At 39.1% G+C, this 19,251-nt stretch overlaps 1 protein-coding gene across 3 annotated transcripts in view; it reads right to left on the bottom strand.

The window, feature by feature from the left end:
* Window positions 1-28: 28 nt before the first annotated feature.
* Window positions 29-19,251, bottom strand: part of ZNF573 (zinc finger protein 573) — a 41,362-nt gene continuing 22,139 nt past the window's right edge. For 2 of the 3 annotated variants that reach the window (XM_003252677.4, XM_030822252.1), the window contains one exon: window positions 65-1,956. In XM_003252677.4, the coding sequence (XP_003252725.1) occupies window positions 254-1,956 (1,703 nt within the window). In that variant the 3' untranslated portion in view covers window positions 65-253. Of the gene's footprint in view, window positions 1,957-19,251 lie in introns of all 3 variants that reach the window. The other variant, XM_030822251.1, reaches the window with a different exon arrangement.

The raw sequence follows: 19,251 nt of genomic DNA, 5'->3' as shown, positions 1-19,251 counted from the left end.
TAAAAAAAATCCATGCTGTGGATGCTGTAGGTGTGAAGAAACTGGGATTCCTGTTTTTTTTTTCTTAATTTACCATTGAATAGTCAGATATTCCATTAAAACAGGACTGACATTGAATGCTTTCTAATGTGGCAAGAACTGCATTTTGAACTCTCTCAATTGCTAAAGCCATACCTATAAGACTAACATTCCATCATTTCTCACCAGCGTGGACTGTCTGATGATGAATGGTGCACTCGTACTCTTTACGGTCTTACACTTTTATGCTCCTATGAATTCCCTGATGGGCTTTAAGGGCTGAACCATATCTGAAGGTTTTCCCACACTGCTTACACACATAGGGTTTCTCACCAGTATGAATTCTCTCATGTTGAACAAGGTTTGAAGCACGACTGAAGGCCTTCCCACATTCTTTACATTCATAAGGTTTTCCACCAGTATGAATTTTCTGATGTTGGGTAAGGTAGCCATACATTTTAAAGGCCTTTCCACATTCTTTACATTCATAGGGTTTTTTATCAGCATGAATGCTCTGATGTGCAGTAAGGTGTGAACTACGTCTAAAGGTCTTCCCACATTCCTTACATTCAAAAGGTTTCTCATCAGTATGAATACTTTGATGTAGAGTAAGATTTCTATAGAAAGTAAAGGTTTTTCTACATACCTTACATTCATAGGGTTTCACACCAGTATGAATTTTCTGATGTTGATTAAGATATCCATGCAAGCTAAAGGTCTTTCCACATTCCTTACATTTATAGGGTTTCTCACCAGTATGAGTTTTCTGATGTTGAATAAGGTTTGAGCCAGTACTATAGGCCTTCCCACATTCCTGACATTCAAAAAGTTTCTTACCAGTGTGAATATTCTGATGTCGAGTAAGATTTCTATACAAAGTAAAGGTTTTTTTACACTCCTTACATTCAAAGCGTTTCATGCCAGTATGAATTTTCTGATGTTGTTTAAGGTAGCCATACAAGCTAAAGGCCTTTCCGCATTCCTTGCATTCATAGGGTTTCTCGCCAGTATGAGTTTTCTGATGTTGAAAGAGTTTTGAACCAGTAGTATAGGTCTTCCCACATTGCTTGCATTCAAAAAGTTTCTCACCAGTATGAATATTCTGATGCCGAGTAAGATTTCTATACAAAGTAAAGGTTTTCTTACACTCCTTACACTCATAGGGTTTCCCACCTTTATGAATTCTCTGATGTAGAAGAAAGTACGAGGCAGTGGTATAGCCCTTCCCACATTCTTTACACTCATATGGCTTTTTACCAGTGTGAACACTCTGATGTACAGTAAGTTGGTGACCTCTTCTAAAGGCTTTTCCACATTTCTCACACACGTATGGCTTCTCATCAGTATGAATCTGCCCATGTTCAACAAGATTTGAGCGCCTACTAAAAGTCTTCCCACATTCCTTACATTTATATGGTTTTTCGCCAGTATGAACTCTCTGATGAATTCTAAGGTGTCCACCTTGACTAAAGGCCTTCCCACACTCCTGACATTCATAAGGCTTCCCACCAGTGTGAATTCTCTCATGTTGAGCAATGTGTGAGGCATATATAAAGGCCTTCCCACACTGCCTACATTCATAGGTTTTCTCACCAGTATGAAATCTCTGATGCACAGTCAGCTGATAACCACTTCTAAAGTTCTTCCCACATTCTGTACATTCATAGGGTTTCTCACCAGTATGAAATCTTTGATGTAGAGTAAGTTGATAGCCACTACGAAAGTTCTTCCCACACTCTTTGCATTCATAGGGTCTCTCAATAATATGAAACCTGTGATGTAGAATAAGTTGATAACCACTACTAAATTTCTTCTGACATTTCTTACATTCATAGAGTTTCTCTCTCTTATATATGCTCTGAAGTTGTGTAGAGGATATATCTGTTTCATAAGTGGGTACTTCTATGTAGCTGATTATCTCACACTGTAAATCCAAATCTGAAACAAAAGAGGACAACAAAAAAAAATTTGTATTTCTATACCAGAGAACAAGAAACTTTATGCAACAAAGAAAAACCAACATTCATAATAAGTGAACGGCATACAGAATTCAAAAATATGGTTACAAAATTTGAAAAAGGCCAAGAAGAGTTCAGAGATGTATGAGAGTTTACATAAGATAGTGAAATTACTGATTGAGGACATAGGTAACATTTAGGTGGGGCCAGAATCTTTGACAAGCTTGTTCCAAATCTGCTATATTGGCACCGTCAAAGACCAAGTGAATTAAAACTGAGAGGAGAAAAACCTTGACTTCTTCATTTTGAACCTGTCACTGATTTAGATGCAGGTCAGTGTTTAAGAATACATCCTTTAAGTTCCTCGAGTGATTTTTCATTGTTCTTAGAATAAAATACAAATCCCTTTCCAAGGACTGCTGCTTACCTAGGAGGCCTCATGTCAAAACATCAACTCTTTGCTTCCTATTCTCTATCATAGTCCCTCTTTTCAACACCTAGAATATTGTACAATTGCCCCTTGGTATCCGTGGAGGATCAGTTCCAGGACTTCCTGCAGATACCAAAACCCAACCCAGATACCAACGCCTTAAGTCCCTGATATAAAATGGCATAGTATTTGCACATAACCTATACACATCTTCCTGTATACTTTAAATCATCTCTGGATTACTTACGATACCCAATACAATGTAAATGCTATGTGAATAGCTGTTCTACAGTTGCTTTGAAAATAATGACAAGAAAAAAGTCTGTATGTGGTCAGTACACTCACAATTTAAAAATATATGTTTGATCTGAAGATGGTTGAATCCATGAGTGCAGAACCCATAGATACAAAGGGCCAACTGTACAACTTCCCCCAACACTTAATGCCTTCCACAGACTGTTTAACTGCTCAAGAGTCCTTGGACTTAGACATTTTGTAGGCTGAATCCTTCTCATCCTTTATGTTTCAGGGTAAATGCTCTTTCTTTAGAAAGGCAGTACCTGCTAACTCTGTCTGTCTCTCTATATCTGTCTGTCTGTCTATCTATCTATCCATCCATCTAGCTATCAATCAATCATCAAGACAGAGTCTTGCTCTGTCACTCAGGCTGAAGTACAATAGCCCAATCATAGTTCACTGCAGCCTTGTACTCTTCCAGCTCAAGCAATTTTCCCACCTCAGCCTCTCAAGTAACTGGGACTACAGATGCATAACACCACACCTGGCTAATTTTAAAATTATGTGTAGAGACAGGGTCTCATTGTGTTGCTTATCCACCATGATCAAGTTGGCTTCATCCCTGGGATGCGAGGCTGGTTCAACATATGCAAATCGATAAATGTAATCTATCACATAAACCGAACCAAAGACAAAAACCACATGATTATCTCAATAGAAACAGAAAAGGCCTTTGATAAAATTCAACATCCCTTCATGTTAAAAACTCTCAAAAAACTAGGTATTGATGGAATATATCTCAAAATAATAAGAGCTATTTATGACAAACCCACAGCCAATATCATATTGAATGGGCAAAAGCTGGAAGCATTCCCTTTGAAAACCAGTACAAGACAAGGATGCCCTCTCTCACCACTCCTATTCAACACAGTATTGGAAGTTCTGGCCAGGGCAATCAGGCAAGAGAAAGAAATATAAGTATTCAAATAGGAAGAGAGGAAGTCAAGTTGTCTCTGTTTGCAGATGACATGATTTTATATTTAGAAAACCCCATCATCTCAGGCCAAAAACTCCTTAAACTGATAAGCAACTTCAGCCAAGTCTCAGGGTACAAAATCAATGTGAAAAAATCACAAGCATTCCTTTACACCAACAATAGACAAGCAGAGAGCCAAATCATGAATGAACTCCCATTCACAATCACTATAAAGAGAATGAAATACGTAGGAATACAGCTAACAAGGGATGTGAAGGACCTCTTCAAGGAGAACTATAAACCACTGCTCAAGGAAATAAGAGAGGACACAAATAAATGGAAAAAGATTCCATCCTCATGGATAGGAAGAATCAATATCATGAAAATGGCCATACTACCCGAAGTAAATTATAGATTCAATGCTATTCCCATCAAATTACCATTGACATTCTTCACAGAATTAGAAAGAAACTGTTTTAAATTTTATATGGAATCAAAGAAGATCCCGTACAGCCAAGACAATCCTAAGCAAAAAGAACAAAGATGGAGGCATCATGCTACCTGACTTCAAACTATACTACAAGGCTACAGTAACCAAAACAGCATGGTACTGGTACCAAAACAGACATATAGACCAATGGAGCAGAAAAGAGACCTCAGAAATAACACCACACATCTACAACCATCTGATCTTCAACAAACCTGCCACAAACAAGCAATGGGGAATGGATCTCCTACTCAGTAAATGGAGCTGGGAAAACTGGGTAGCCATATGCAGAAAACTAAAGCTAGACCCCTTCCTTACACCTTATGCAACAATCAACTCAAGATGGATTAAAGACTTCACCGTAAAACCCCAAACCATAAAAACCCTAGAAGAAAACCTAGGCAATGCCATTCAGGACATAGGCATGGGCAAAGACTTCATGACAAAAATGACAAAAGCCAATTCAACAAAAGCCAAAATTGACAAATGGGATCTAATTAAACCAAAGACCTTCTGCACAGGAAAAGAAACTATCATCAGAGTGAACAGGCAACCTACAAAATGGGAGAAACCTACCCATCTGACAAAGGTCTAACATCCAGAATTTACAAGGAACTTAAACAAATTTACAAGTAAAAACCAAACAACACATCAAAAAGTGGGCAAGGGATATGAACAGACACTTCTCAAAAGAAGACATTTGGCTGGGTGCGGTGGCTCATGCCTGTAATCCCAGCACTTTAGGAGGCCAAGGTGGGTGGATCACGAGGTCAGGAGTTCAAGACCAGCCTGGCCAACATGGTGAAACCCCGTCTCTACTAAAAATACAAAAAAAATTAGCCAGGGATGGTGGCAGGTGCCTGTAATCCCAGCTACTCGGGAGGCTGAGGCAGGAGAATCACTTGAACCCAGGAGGCAGAGGTTGCAATGAGCCGAGATCAAGCCACTGCACTCCAGCCTGGGTGACAGAGTGAGAATCCATCTCAAAAAAAAAAAAAAAGAAGAAGACATTTATGAGGCCAACAAACATATGAAGAAAAGCTCAACAATATCATCGGAGATCATCAGAAAAATGCAAATCAAAACCACAATGAGATACCATCTCACACCAGTTAGAATGGCGGTTATTAAAAAGTCAGGAAACAATAGATGCGGTGAGGCTGTGGAGAAATAGGAATACTTTTATACTGTTGGTGGGAATGTAAATTAGTTCAACCACTGTGGAAGACAGTATGGCAATTCCTCAAGGATCTAGAACCAGAAATACATTTGACCCAGCAATCCCATTACTGGGTATATACCCAAAAAAATATAAATCATTCTACTAGAAAGACACATGTGCATGTATGTTTACTGCAGCACTATTTACAATAGCAAAGACTTGGAGCCAACCCAAATGCCCATCGATGATAGACTGGATAAAGAAAATGTGGTACATATACACCATGGAATACTATGCAGCCATAAAAAGAAATGAGATCAAGTCCTTTGCAGGGACATGCATGAAGCTGGAGGCCATCATTCTCAGCAAACTAACACAGGAACAGAAAACCAAATACTGCATGTTCTCACTTATAAGTGGGAGTTGAACAATGAGAACACACGGACACAGAGAGGGGAATAACATACACCAGGGCCTGTTGGGGGCTGGGAGGTGAGGGGAGGGCACTTGGAGGACAGGTCAAAAGATGCAGCAAACCACCATGGCACATGTATACCTATGTAACAAACCTGCATGTTCTGCACATGTATCCATGTATCCCATTTTTTTTTTTTTTTTTAGAAGAAAGGAAAAAAAAAAGACTAGCGATGTCACACAGATACACCAAAAAGGCATGAAAAGGTTTATAACTCTCATCATGAGGCTTTCTAGAGAGCAGAGCAGCTCCCAAGCAGGTCATAAAACAACTTGAGAGATTAAGAAAAGGAGGCTGGCTTGGAGTTTGCATGGTGGTTAGGGCGTGGTGCTGGGCTGGGTGTTCCTGCTCATGGCATGGGGTTCACATGGTTTGATTGCAAAGGAGGGAGCACCTAGGTTTTTTATCAGCTGTTCCAGAAGTAGACAGAAGGGGAAAAAAAAGAGGAGTCATCAGCAGTTAAACATCAAAAACAGAGTCAGAGACTGGAGTGGTGGCTCACGCCTATAATCCCAGCACTTTGGGAAGCCGAGGCAGGAGGATCACTCAAGCCCAGGAGTTCAAGACCAGCCTGGGCAACACAATAAGACTTCTTCTTTACAAAAAAAAAATTAAAAACTTGGCTGGGCATGGTGGCATGCACTTGTGGTCCCAGATATTCGGGAGGGCAAGGTGGGAGAATTGCTAGAGCCCAGGCGACCAAAGCTGCAGTGAGCAGTGTTCACGCCACTGCACTCCAGCCCAGGCAACAGAGCAAGACCCTATCTCAAAAAAAAAAAAAAAAGAAAGAAAAAGAAAACACTTTTTTTTTTTGAGATGGTGTCTCGCTCTGTCTCCTAGGCTGGAGTGCAGTGGCGCGATCTCGGCTCACTCCAAGCTCCGCCTCCCAGGTTCATGCCATTCTCCTGCCTCAGCCTCCCGAGTAGCTGGGACTACAGGCACCTGCCACCACGCCTGGCTAATTTTTTGTATTTTTAGTAGAGACGGGGTTTCACCATGTTACCCAGGATGGTCTTGATCTCCTGACCTCGTGATGTGCCCGCCTTGGCCTCCCAAAGTGCTGGGATTACAGGTGTGAGCCACCGTGCCCGGCCAGGAAATACTTAAAGAAAAAAAAATGCTCTGTCACTCAGGCTGGAGTGCAGTGGCGTGATCTTGGCTCACCTGCAACCTTTGCCTCTCAGGTTCAAGTGATTCTTGTGCCTCAGCTTCCCGAGTAGCTGGGGCCACAGGCGCCCATTACCATGCCTGGCTAATTTTTTTGTATTTTTGGTAGAGATGAGGTTTCACCATGTTGGCCAGGCTGGTCTCGAACTCCTGGCGCCAAGTGATTCGCCTCTGTCTGCCTCAGCCTCCCAAAGTGTTAGGATTACAGACATGAGCCACTGCATCCAGCCAAGACTTTAATTTTTTTTGGGGGTGGGGGTGGTAGGATGGAGTCTGGCTCTGTTGCCCAGGCTGGAGTGCAATGACACGATCTCAGCTCTGCAACCTCTGCCTCCCGGGTTCAAGGGATTCTACTGCCTCAGCCTCTGGAGTAGCTGGGATTATAGGTGCTTGCCACTACGCCCAGCTAATTTTTGTATTTTTAGTAGAGACAGGGTTTCACCATGTTGGACAGGCTTATCTCAAACTCCTGAACTCAAATGATCTGCCCACCTCAGCCTCCCAAAGTGCTGGGATTACAGGCATGAGCCACCACACTCCGCAAGATTTTAATGTTTTGAAAGCAGTTTTAACCATCTCTATTTTCTAATGAACTACAATGTACATAGAGGATTTCTTAATGTTATAAATAATTTATTTATAAGGGTTATAAATAATTCTGTATTTCTCTATTAATATGGTATGAAATAGAGAAAGCAAATTATCCAAAGTCTGATTAAGCAAAGACAATCCAAAGTCTGAGTGGAACATTTAATCAATAAAGATCCAGAACTTCATAGATACAATTCAAATACTGCAGAGCTCAGTTACCTTCCAGTCACAGATTGTTCCTAAAAACTGACCATATACTGGGCTATAAAGCAAGTTTCAATGTATTTCAAAGGATCAAGATCATATAGAGTATGTAGTCTGACCACAAAAAAAAGTTATGCTAGAAATCAATACTGCAAAGATAACTAGACAACATATATTTGGTAATTATATACTGCTTATAGGTAATTTATATACTGAACAAACAGTGCACTGTGATATGATAAAATAACAAACTTTGGAAAATGATATTTTGACTGAAAATTATAAGGCCAGACACTAAAGGAAGTATATACAAACACTACTCAAGTGAGTAAACTTGATGCTCATGGGGGTACAGGTTAACAACTCAGAAATGTGTTACACGTACACTGGAGTTGAACAGGTACATAAATAAATGGTGGATGGGGAGAGCCAGTTTTCTTGCTGTCAGGGTAAAAAGTTACAGATAAACAAGACAGGAAGATTAGAATACATTTTGTAGTACTGGATGAGAGTCAGAGACATTAGTATGAACTCATGTTTAGCTTCAGATGCATACAAATGGATAGACAGAAAGAAAGACAGAGATATTAAACTCTATGGATAGACAGAAAGACAATTATTAATGTAAGCATACATCGGCGAATGTGCATATATCCATTACCCAGACCTTGTTTTTTTTGGGGGGGGATGGAGTCTTGCTCTGTCACCCAGGTTGGAGTGCAGTGGTGCGATTTCGGCTCACTGCAACCTCTGCCTCCCGAGTTCAAGCGATTATCCTGCCTCAGCCTCCCAAGTATCTGGCATTACGGAAGACCCGCGCCTCCATGCCCAGCTAATTTTTGTATTTTTAGTAGAGACTGGGTTTCACCATATTGGCCAGGCTGGTCTTAAAAACTCCTGACCCCGTGATCCGCCCACCTTGGCCTCCCAAAGTGCTGGGATTACAGGCGTGAGCCACCGTGCCCAGCTGACCTTGGTTTTTAAATCCCATTCTCCACTAAAAGGAACCACGCTCCTGGGAGAAACAGCTGATTCCAGGATCACGGGAGGGAGAATACAAAATGAACCTGAAGGTATTACCAGGAAAGAAGTCCTCAAAAAACAGAAGGATCAGGGTATTAAATGAACATAGGAACCAACCTAAAAGAGCTATCGATGTCTGAAGTTGAAACAGTATGGGTGGCAAAAGAAATAATGTAATATTTGATTCTACCTTGAAGTATAAAACAAATATACATGAGTCTACACTGATATAAATGAGAAGAAACAAATATGTCTTACAGAAGAATTCTAGATATTAGATATTAAACTCTATGGAATGTAAAGCTTAATTTCCACTCCTATGTACCTGCTCCCAGGGTGGGCTAGACTTAACAAGTTGTTTCTAAAGAATAGAGAATGGAAAAGGAAAAATAGTACACTTGGAGTGAAGAAACCTGGCAGACACTACTTTAGCCAAATGATAAAGGTTAATATCACCAGTGATGTCATATGGATGTCATGTACCCCTGATGTAATGTGATGAAAAGCATACTTCACCTCTGTTACAGTCTTTCCTTTTTTTTTTTGAGACAGAGTCTCGCTCTGTTGCCCAAGCTGGTCGGCTCACTGCAAACTCTGCCTTCCAGATTCACGCCATTCTCCTGCCTCAGCCTCCCGAGTAGCTGGGACTACAGGCGCCTGACACCACACCCGGCTATTTTTTTTGTATTTTTAGTAGAGACAGGGTTTCACCACGTTATCCAGGATGGTCTCGATCTCCTGACCTTGTGATCCGCCCGCCTCAGCCTCCCAAAGTGCTGGGATTACAGGCATGAGACACCGCGCCTGGCTGTTACAGTCTTTCTAAAAACTACTACTTCCAGCCTAATTACAAAAACAGACTTGGATTGGGAGAACACTACTGGCATGGTCTGTCAAGACAGTCAAAGTCATGAAAAACAAAGAAAAGCAGAAAAAACTGTCATAGAACAGAAGAGACTGGAAGATAAGACAAATACATACAATGTGATACCCTAACTGGATGCATCTTGGAACAGAAATATGAGCCATATGGAAAAACTGGTGAAATTGCAATAGAGAGTCTCATGTCAGTTTCCTAGTTTTGACAAAGATACTTTATGTAAGATGTTAACAATGGTGGAAAGTGGGAGAGATGTATACAGGAAATCTCTGTATTATCTTTGTAAATCTGTAAATTTTGTAAATCTAAAATTATTCTAAAATTAAAAAGTTATTTTAAAAAAAAGATAATTACCAGTGGTCTTTGCTTGGTTGGTGGAGAAAAGAAAACAAACAAAAACGATCATTACACACTACTTCTGCAATATTCTTGGCAAAAAAATTTTAATCTTACTCTAATCATGAGGGGAAACCATCAAACCTATAAATCTGACATTCCACAAGAAAACTGGAGTAGACACTTCAAAAAAGCCAAACTCAAAGGGGAAAATGTAGTACAGTAACACCAATATAAAAAGCCTAAGACCTGGCTGGGAGTGGTGGCTCACGCCTTAATCCCAGCACTTTGGGAGGCCAAGGCGGGCGGATCACAAGGTCAGGAGTTCGAGACCAGCCTGGCCAATATGGTAAAACCCCGTTTCTACTAAAAATACAAAAATTAGCCAGGCATGGTGGCAGGTGCCTGTAGTCCCAGCTAACTCGGAGGCTGAGGCAGGAGAATCGCTTGAACCCAGGAGGCGGAGGTTGCAGCGAGCCGAGATCACACCACTGCATTCCAGCCTGGGCGACAGAGGGAGACTCGGTCTCAAAAAAAAAAAAAAAAAGCCTAAGACCTAAATGCAATGTATGAATACACAATGAATCCTGGAAACATTTTATAAATGACATTTTTAGAAACAGCATAACAAATGTAAGTATAGACTCTATAGTAGATAAGACTACATTACTATTATAATAATATTGTGACTTTGAAGGAGAATGTCTTTATTCTTAGGAGATGCACATAGTTCAGAGGTGAAATTTAATGACAACTGCTACTTACCATCAAGTGAGCCAAGAAGAAAGGTGCATATATACAGAGAAAAAGTAAGGCAAAATGTTAATAACCAAAGATGAATCTATGTGAAGGGTAATTAACTGTATATATATTATATATTATACATTATACACATACACACACATACGTATATACACAAATATATATTTTTAAAATATTCTCACTTGGCTTGATGATTTTTAAAATAAAAAGCTGGGGAAAGGAACGAAAAAGCAACCCAGAATTTAAGGAGATGTTACCTAAATTCCCATATAAAATTATTTTGAACCAAATAATAGTATGTTTGTATCCATTTATATTTGATAGCATGAAAGAAGTAGAAAAAACAATTTATAAAGCAGATGTAAATACATATGAGAAAAGGAGAAAACTTGAAAATTGGTGACCTATATATTCATCACAAGAAGCTGGAAAATGCAACAAAATAAACAAAAGTAAGATAAAAGTCCAGTAATTTTAAAAAATAGAGTTCACGAATAGCACAGAAGAGCCACAACGGCAAGTATTTTATATCAAACTAATGTTACTGATGCAGTTCTGTCAACACCGATGAAGAAAAAAGTAAATGCTACAACATCCAACCTAGGAGTGCTGCCAGGTACCTCAGCTATAGCTCTCCACACTGCACAAACACAATAAGATGGCATTAGGATAAAAACATGTTACTAACTTGCTTGAAATGCATAAAACTCTAAAAAGTAGCCACTGCAAAATCAGCACATAGAAAACTTGGACAATTCTATAAGCATTACATAATTTGCATAAGTTTTTAAAAAGCAAAATGGAAACTGAAGGTTCAAATGTTTTTTTCTGGAATGTTTCTTCAGACATTCTAAGAGGGGGTAAAAGGGTACATTCCCTCAACACATGTATGAAGCTAATGAAACACTTACATCCAACATTATTTTTTATTTTATTTTATTTTTTTGAGATGGAGTCTCCCTTTGTTGCCCAGGCTGAGGTGCAGTGGCACGATCTCGGCTCACTGCAACCTCCGCCTCCTGGGGTCAAGCAATTCTCCTGCCTCAATCTCTTGAGTAGCTGAGGCTACAGGCCTGCACCACCATGCCTCACTAATTTTTGTACTTTTAGTAGAGACAGGGTTTCACCATGTTAGCCAGGCTGGGTCACAAACTCCTGACCACAAGTGATCCACCTGCCTCGGCCTCCCAAAGTGCTGGGATTACAGGCATGAGCCACTGCGCCCAGCCATCCAACGTTAGGAAGGATAATGAAAAAAAAAATTGCAATCCAATCCCACTCATGAAACCTAAAGAAAACATTAAAAGTTCAGATATAATTGATAAGAGATAAAATATCAACACATGATGACCAAATTGGAGTCCAGCATGCAAGGTTAGTCAAGTAATAGAATTCAACACAGTGCGGAATAATGGAGGAAAAAAATCGTATGAATTATGTTAATACATGCAGAAAGAATGCTTCCTAAGAACAATTTTAGCAGTTGTATAAAAAAGCAAACCTCCTCCATGTGAAAGATTATTTATATAAAGTTTTAAAAAACATACCTTAGCCAGATGCAGAGGCTCACGCTTGTAATTCCAGCACTTTGGAACTCTGAGGCAGGTGAATTACAGCAGTGAGCCGAGATCACACTACCGTACTCCAACCCCAGATGACAGAGAAAGACCCAGTCTCAAAAAAAAAAAGTCAACTGCCTTTTTCTTGTGGAAAATGACAAGCTGAACTAAAATTCATATGTAAATATAGAAGACTCAGAATAGCCAAAACAATCTTGAAAGACAAGAATTCAAGTATCAGTACTCATACTTTGTGACTTCAAAACTTTTTATAATGCTACAGTAAATCAAGCAGTATATAGTACTGTATATAGATAGTATATATACTGTCTATAGTAGTATAGTATAGTATATATACTGTTTATAGTAGTATAGTACAGTATATATACTGTCTATATACAGTATACACAGTATATACACTGTATATAGTATACGGTACAGTATAGACGCTGTATATAGTATACGGTACAGTATAGACGCTGTATATAGTATACGGTACAGTATAGACGCTGTATATAGTATACTGTAGAGTATAGACGCTGTATATAGTATACGGTACAGTATAGACGCTGTATATAGTATACGGTACAGTATAGACGCTGTATATAGTATACGGTACAGTATAGACGCTGTATATAGTATACGGTACAGTATAGACGCTGTATATAGTATACGGTACAGTATAGACGCTGTATATAGTATACGGTACAGTATAGACGCTGTATATAGTATACGGTACAGTATAGACGCTGTATATAGTATACGGTACAGTATAGACGCTGTATATAGTATACGGTACAGTATAGACGCTGTATATAGTATACGGTACAGTATAGACGCTGTATATAGTATACGGTACAGTATAGACGCTCTATATAGTATACGGTACAGTATAGACGCTCTATATAGTATACGGTACAGTATAGACGCTCTATATAGTATATAGTACAGTATATAGACAGAAAGACTGTGTGTGTGTATATATATACACATACACTTACATATATCTCAAATTTATGATTAATTCATTATCAAAAAGGGTGCCAACAAAATTCAAAGGAGTCTCTTTAGCAATAGTGCTAGCACAACTGGATATTCACATGCAAAAGAATGAAGCTGGGCATTTACCCTTTATATCACACATGAAAATTAACTCAACATGGATCAAAGACCTAAATGTAAGAGCTAAAACTACGAACTTAGAGGATAACATAGAAGTAAATCGTCATGACCTTGGATTACAAAAGTTTCCTAGATAGTAATATCAAAAGCACAGCAACAAAAGAAATAATAGGATGGAACAGAATATTATTCAGCCATAAAAAAAGAATGAGTATTGACGCCTCCTATTATATTGATGAAACTCAAAAACATTATGCTAAGTGAAAGAAAGTCATTCACAAAAGGCCACATGTTGCTTGATTCCTTTTTTATATGCAGAATAAGCAAATCTACAGATATCAAAGGAGATTAATGGTTGCCAGAGGCTGAGAGTGAGAGGACACGGAATGACTGGCAATGTGTATGAGGTTTCTTTTCTCTTTTTTTCAGAGATGGGGATTTTGCTCTGTTCCCTAGGCTGGAGTACAGCGGCATGATCATGGCTCACTGCAGCCTCAACCTTCAGGGCTCAAGCCATCCTCCCATCTCAGCCTCCTGAGTAGCTGGGACAACAGGCACATGCCACCATGCCTGGCTAATTTTTGTACTTTTTGTAGAGATAGGGTCCCACTATGTTGCCCAAGCTGGTCTCAAACCCCTGGGCTCAAGCAATTCTCCTGTCTCAGCATTCCAAAATGCTGGGATTACAAGTATGAGCCATGGCATTTGAACTGTATAATTTTTGTAACTTTTGTCTAAGTCTAAAATTATTTCAGGCTGGGTGTGGTAACTCATGTCTGTAATCCTAACACTTTGGGACACTGAAGCGGGAGGATTGCTTGAGCCCAGGAGTTCAAGATCAGCTTGTGCCAAAATGCAAGACCCTGTCTCTACAAAAAATTTTTTAAAAAATCAGCCGGGGTTGGGGCAGGGGGTGTGGCACACACCCGTAGTATATATTTTAGTTATATATTAGTGTACATCTATTCATGCAAAATCGTTATATTTCACAGTAAAATTTTATGATTATTTTAATCTTTGTGGGTACAATGTAGGTGTATATATTTATGGGGTATATGAGATATTTTGATACAGGCATACAATGTGTAATAATCACTTCAGGGTAAATGGAACATCCATCACCTAAAGTATTTATCCTTTGTGCTACAAAAAATCCAATTATATTCTTTTAGTTATTTTAAAATATATAATTAAATTATTATTGACTATAGTCACTTTGTTGTGCTATCAAATACTAGATCTTATTTATCAGATTTTTTTTTAAAGAGAAAACAGTAGCTACAAAAGACAGGCAGAAGAAGTATATTTTTAAATGGAAATACATGGCATTCAAAATAAAAACAAAAAGAACTGGAGATTATTAACATTTTAAGACATTACTCCAGAAAAGTTTCTGGACATTATCAGCACATGAATTATATATTAAAAAGCCACTATGTATACCAAGGAAAACTAGCTAGAATGGTCCATTTAAAGCACATACTATTAGAGTTCTATGACTTCAAAAAACAAAAAAATTTTTATAGTTGCCAGGCAAACAGATCAAGTCACTTTGAAGGGAGGAAATATCCAGTGGGCATTAGAGTTACACTTAGCGTTATTTAAACTCAGAAAGTAAAGGAGCAATAGGTATGAATTTCTCAAGAAAAGTAAGATGAATTAAGAATTTGATATCCAAAGTATCTTTCAACTACAAAAATAGCCAATAGTTTAAATATACAAGAACTCTCACAATATATTTCTCATGATCTCATCATGGCAGGCTCTTTGGTCATTATCCACAGCCGGGAAATGGAGAACTGGGAACATACAGTGACCACAATGTCAGATACGTAAAAGGGAGTAAAAGATAAAAGTCATGTTCCTAGAAAAGTTGGGAGAATGTCTAAAGAAGCAATTCATGTAAAAATGCTGATTTGGGGACAAACATCCATGAATGTTGTATGGTCAATTTGTATAATATTCCATGGAAAAGAGTGCCATTTAAAGCTAGCATATCAAATAATTGAAAAGAATGGCCGGGCATGGTGGCTCACGCCTGTAATCCCAGCACTTTGGGAGGCCGAGGTGGGCGGACGAGGTCAGGAATTCAAGACCAGCCTGGCCAATATGGTAAAACTCTGTCTCTACTAAAAATACAAAAATTAGCCGGGTGCAGTGGCAGGTGCCTATAATCCCAGCTACTATGGAGGCTGAGGCAGGAGAATCGCTTGAACCCGGCAGGTAGAGGTTGCAGTGAGCTGAGATCATGCCACTGCACTCCAGCCTGGGTGATAAAGCGAGACTCCATCTCAAAAAAAAAAAAAAAAAAAAAAAAAAAGATGAAACCAGAAAGCATAATACAAAAAGAACCAAAAATTGTCATACAATAAATGTAAAAATGTGAAAGTCTCTATTAAATGGCTTTTGCTTGCATTCCAGAAAAAAAGTCCATTTCTAGATTTCATTTTTTAAAAAAAAGACTCTAAAATAGAATGATGAGAAAGGGTACAGAACACACAGTTTAAAAAAAAGGTATCTTGGCTGGGTGCGGTGGCTCACGCCTGTAATCCCAGCACTTTGGGAGGCCGAGGCGGGTGGATCACGAGGTCAGGAGATTGAGACCATCCTGGCTAACATGGTGAAACCCTGTCTCTACTAAAAATACAAAAAAAAAATTAGCCGGGCATGGTGGCAGGCGCCTGTAGTCCCAGCTACTCGGGAGGCTGAGGCAGGAGAATGGCGTGAACCCAGGAGGCGGAGCTTGCAGTGAGCCGAGATCGCGCCATTGCACTCCAGGTTGGGCAACAGAGCGAGACTCTGTCTCAAAAAAAAAAAAAAAAGGTATCTTAATCTTGATATCAAAAAATTTGGAATTAGGGGCACAAATTACAAAATAGACCAAATGGCACTCCGTAATATTAAACAATGAAATAACAATGAATTTAAAAGTTAGGAACAGCCACACAACATAACACCTACTATCAAATCAATTTTCAAAGAAAAAGAACTAAAAGATTTCTAAAAATAAAAACTAACTAATTAGAGGTAAAGAATGACAGTCTCAAATCAATAGAATAAATCTATTTTATTTATTTTTTTTGAGACGGAGTCTCGCTCTGTCTCCCAGGCTGGAGTGCAGTGGCTCCATCTCAGTTCACTGCAAGCTCCGCCTCCTGGGTTCACGCCATTCCTCCGCCTCAGCCTCCTCCGCCTACAGGCCCCTGCCACCACGCCCGGATAATTTTTGTATTTTTAGAGGAGACAGGGTTTCACTGTGTTAGCCGGGATGGTCTTGATCTCCTGACCTCGTGATCCGCCCGCCTCGGCCTCCCAAAGTGCTGGGATTACAGGCGTGAGCCACCGCGCCTGGCCCAATGGAATAAATCTAAATAAGCACTGATGAAATCTAATTACAATGCTTATCTCTGATAATAAACTTTATTTCAAGTGGACAAAGAATACTTAAAACATTGACCTCAGAGCATTCATGGAAGTCTAACCACATAGAGCACCAACAATTTGGTGAGCTGACATTTCAACAAGTGCGTGAAGAATTAGGAACACAGACTTTAATCTTTAACAAGAACATAGTACCATTGGAAATGTATAGAAGTATCAGAGAAAAATTTCTATTACATGAAGTAAAATAACTATTTTAATTGACCTGAAGCAAGGGGCCAAAATAAACTGAAATTATAACTGTGTAAGCATTATATAACTAGACAGAACAGCAAAATCTGTGCTCAAAGCAAAATCTATGGCCTTAAATACTGAAGAGATCAAAAAAGAATGAAAATAAGTGAGTAATTATGACTCACAAATTTCAAAATCAGAAAGAAAATAAATTGATGCAACAGAAGAGGCGTTGGTAAAATCAGAGCAAAAATGATTTACTGTATTTAGAAAAATATAAAACAACTGCAAAATGGTTCTTTGCAAAAAAAAAAGTTAAATGAGGCAATGCAGTAAGAATAAAAGGCAAATTTCCTAATACATGAAATAAAGAATAACATGGGGAAATTAATCACTTTTATAAACCTTGTGCTCAACCTACTACTTGGGCTCAACCCTGTGCTCTTTCCCTTAGGTTAACACACTAACCTATATTATCCCACCACTGACCCTTCAGGGAAGCCTGCAGGGGAAACAGATGTTTGGCTGTCTCCTAATGACTGATACTGTGAAAAGGCTGTTGGCTCCTATCTGTGAAGTGGGAACAGAGTTGTTATATCTCAGTAAACTGATCCTTATTTTACCTAGGATTGATGTTGGCCTACCAACTTCCTTTCTCAGAATAAGAGATCTTTAGATCACTTAATTCAAGGAGAGAAAGTGGGCCTGATGCCACTTAAAGAACTTTTACTGTTGAAGGGGAATTCTGCCATCTCCTTCTTCCCCCAAACCTCTTCATGTTATGCTTTATGAGGCCTGAAAAATATTAAGAATTGTACATACAGTTTCAGAAATAGTAGATTAAGATCATGGGATTAAAGCACAGAACTCCTCAACGGAGGTGCATAAAATTGCAGGCATCGTCACTCAAAAGAGAGCTGCTTTAGATGCAATGCTGATCTAAGGGGGCAGGCTTATGTGCTGTCTTATGGGAAGAATGTTATATCACTAGAGGCCTCTGTGGAATCTTTAATATTACTAATGTTAATGACTCAAAAAACAGAGTCGCAATAACATTAGGAAACTTGCAGAATGCCCCCACTTGTCTAGTTATAATGGCTCTTTGCATTCCGTAAGGAATCTGTTCTTTTGTTTTAATTTGGCCTCTGTTGGCTCCTGATTTAGGAGACTATGAACTGTGATAGCAATTCTTCCCTAAATACGTTTGTTCAAAGGTGTGATCTCCAGAATAATAAAATGCTACTATATCATTTTATATATGTATATACAATATATAATCTCATATTATGAGAAAATAATAAAATGCTACTATATAGTCATATATATAGCAATGCTACTATATATGTTCCATCGAATGAACCAACAAATTATCTTCCAACAAAAGGAATACAAAAATATGAAATGTATGGAGATTAGAATAACCATGAGGGAAAACTTTTAAAAACACAATGATACATCAAACAGTACTGTACATCTGAACTAGTGTTCCCACATAAGTTTATCTTCCATCTCAAGCAGAAGGATGACCAAAAATGGAAAAGTGAGGGTTACTAAGAACTGAAACCAACACAATCCCCTCTTAAGGCCAACTGCTTACTCATCAAGGCTCCAAGTATCTCACCTCTCACTGCCTACCACACTAAAGTTATTATTGTTGTTTTATCATTATTATTATTATTATTATTATTTTTGAGACAGAGTCTTGCTTTGTCACCCAGGCTAGAGTACAGTGGCATGATCTTGGCTCACTGCAACCTCCACCTCCTGGGTTCAAGCGATTCTCCTGCCTCAACCTCCTGAGTAGCTGGCACTACAGGCGCCCGCCACCACGCCCGGCTAATTTTTTGTATTTTGTAGAGACGGGGTTTGACCCTGTTAGCCATGATGGTCTTGATCTCCTGACCTCGTGATCTGCCTGCCTTGGCCTCCCAAAGTGCTGGGATTACAGGCATAAGCCACCGTGCCCAGCCCACACTAAAATTATGTCATAAACTCAGCCCCATCCCAATTAGTTCGCTCTGTTTTGCAAAACCAGCCTTAAAAATTACTTTTACACTGTTGGTGGGACTGTAAACTAGTTCAACCATTGTGGAAGACAGTGTGGCGATTCCTCAGGGATCTAGAACTAGAAATACCATTTGACCTAGCCATCCCATTACTGGGTATATACCCAAAGGAATATAAATCATGCTGCTCTAAAGACACATGCACATGTATGTTTATTGCGACACTACTCACAATAGCAAAGA

Source organism: Nomascus leucogenys, chromosome 11 (assembly GCF_006542625.1).
Source record: "Nomascus leucogenys isolate Asia chromosome 11, Asia_NLE_v1, whole genome shotgun sequence".
NCBI lineage: Eukaryota > Metazoa > Chordata > Mammalia > Primates > Hylobatidae > Nomascus > Nomascus leucogenys.
This window is presented reverse-complemented; position numbering and strand designations above follow the sequence as displayed.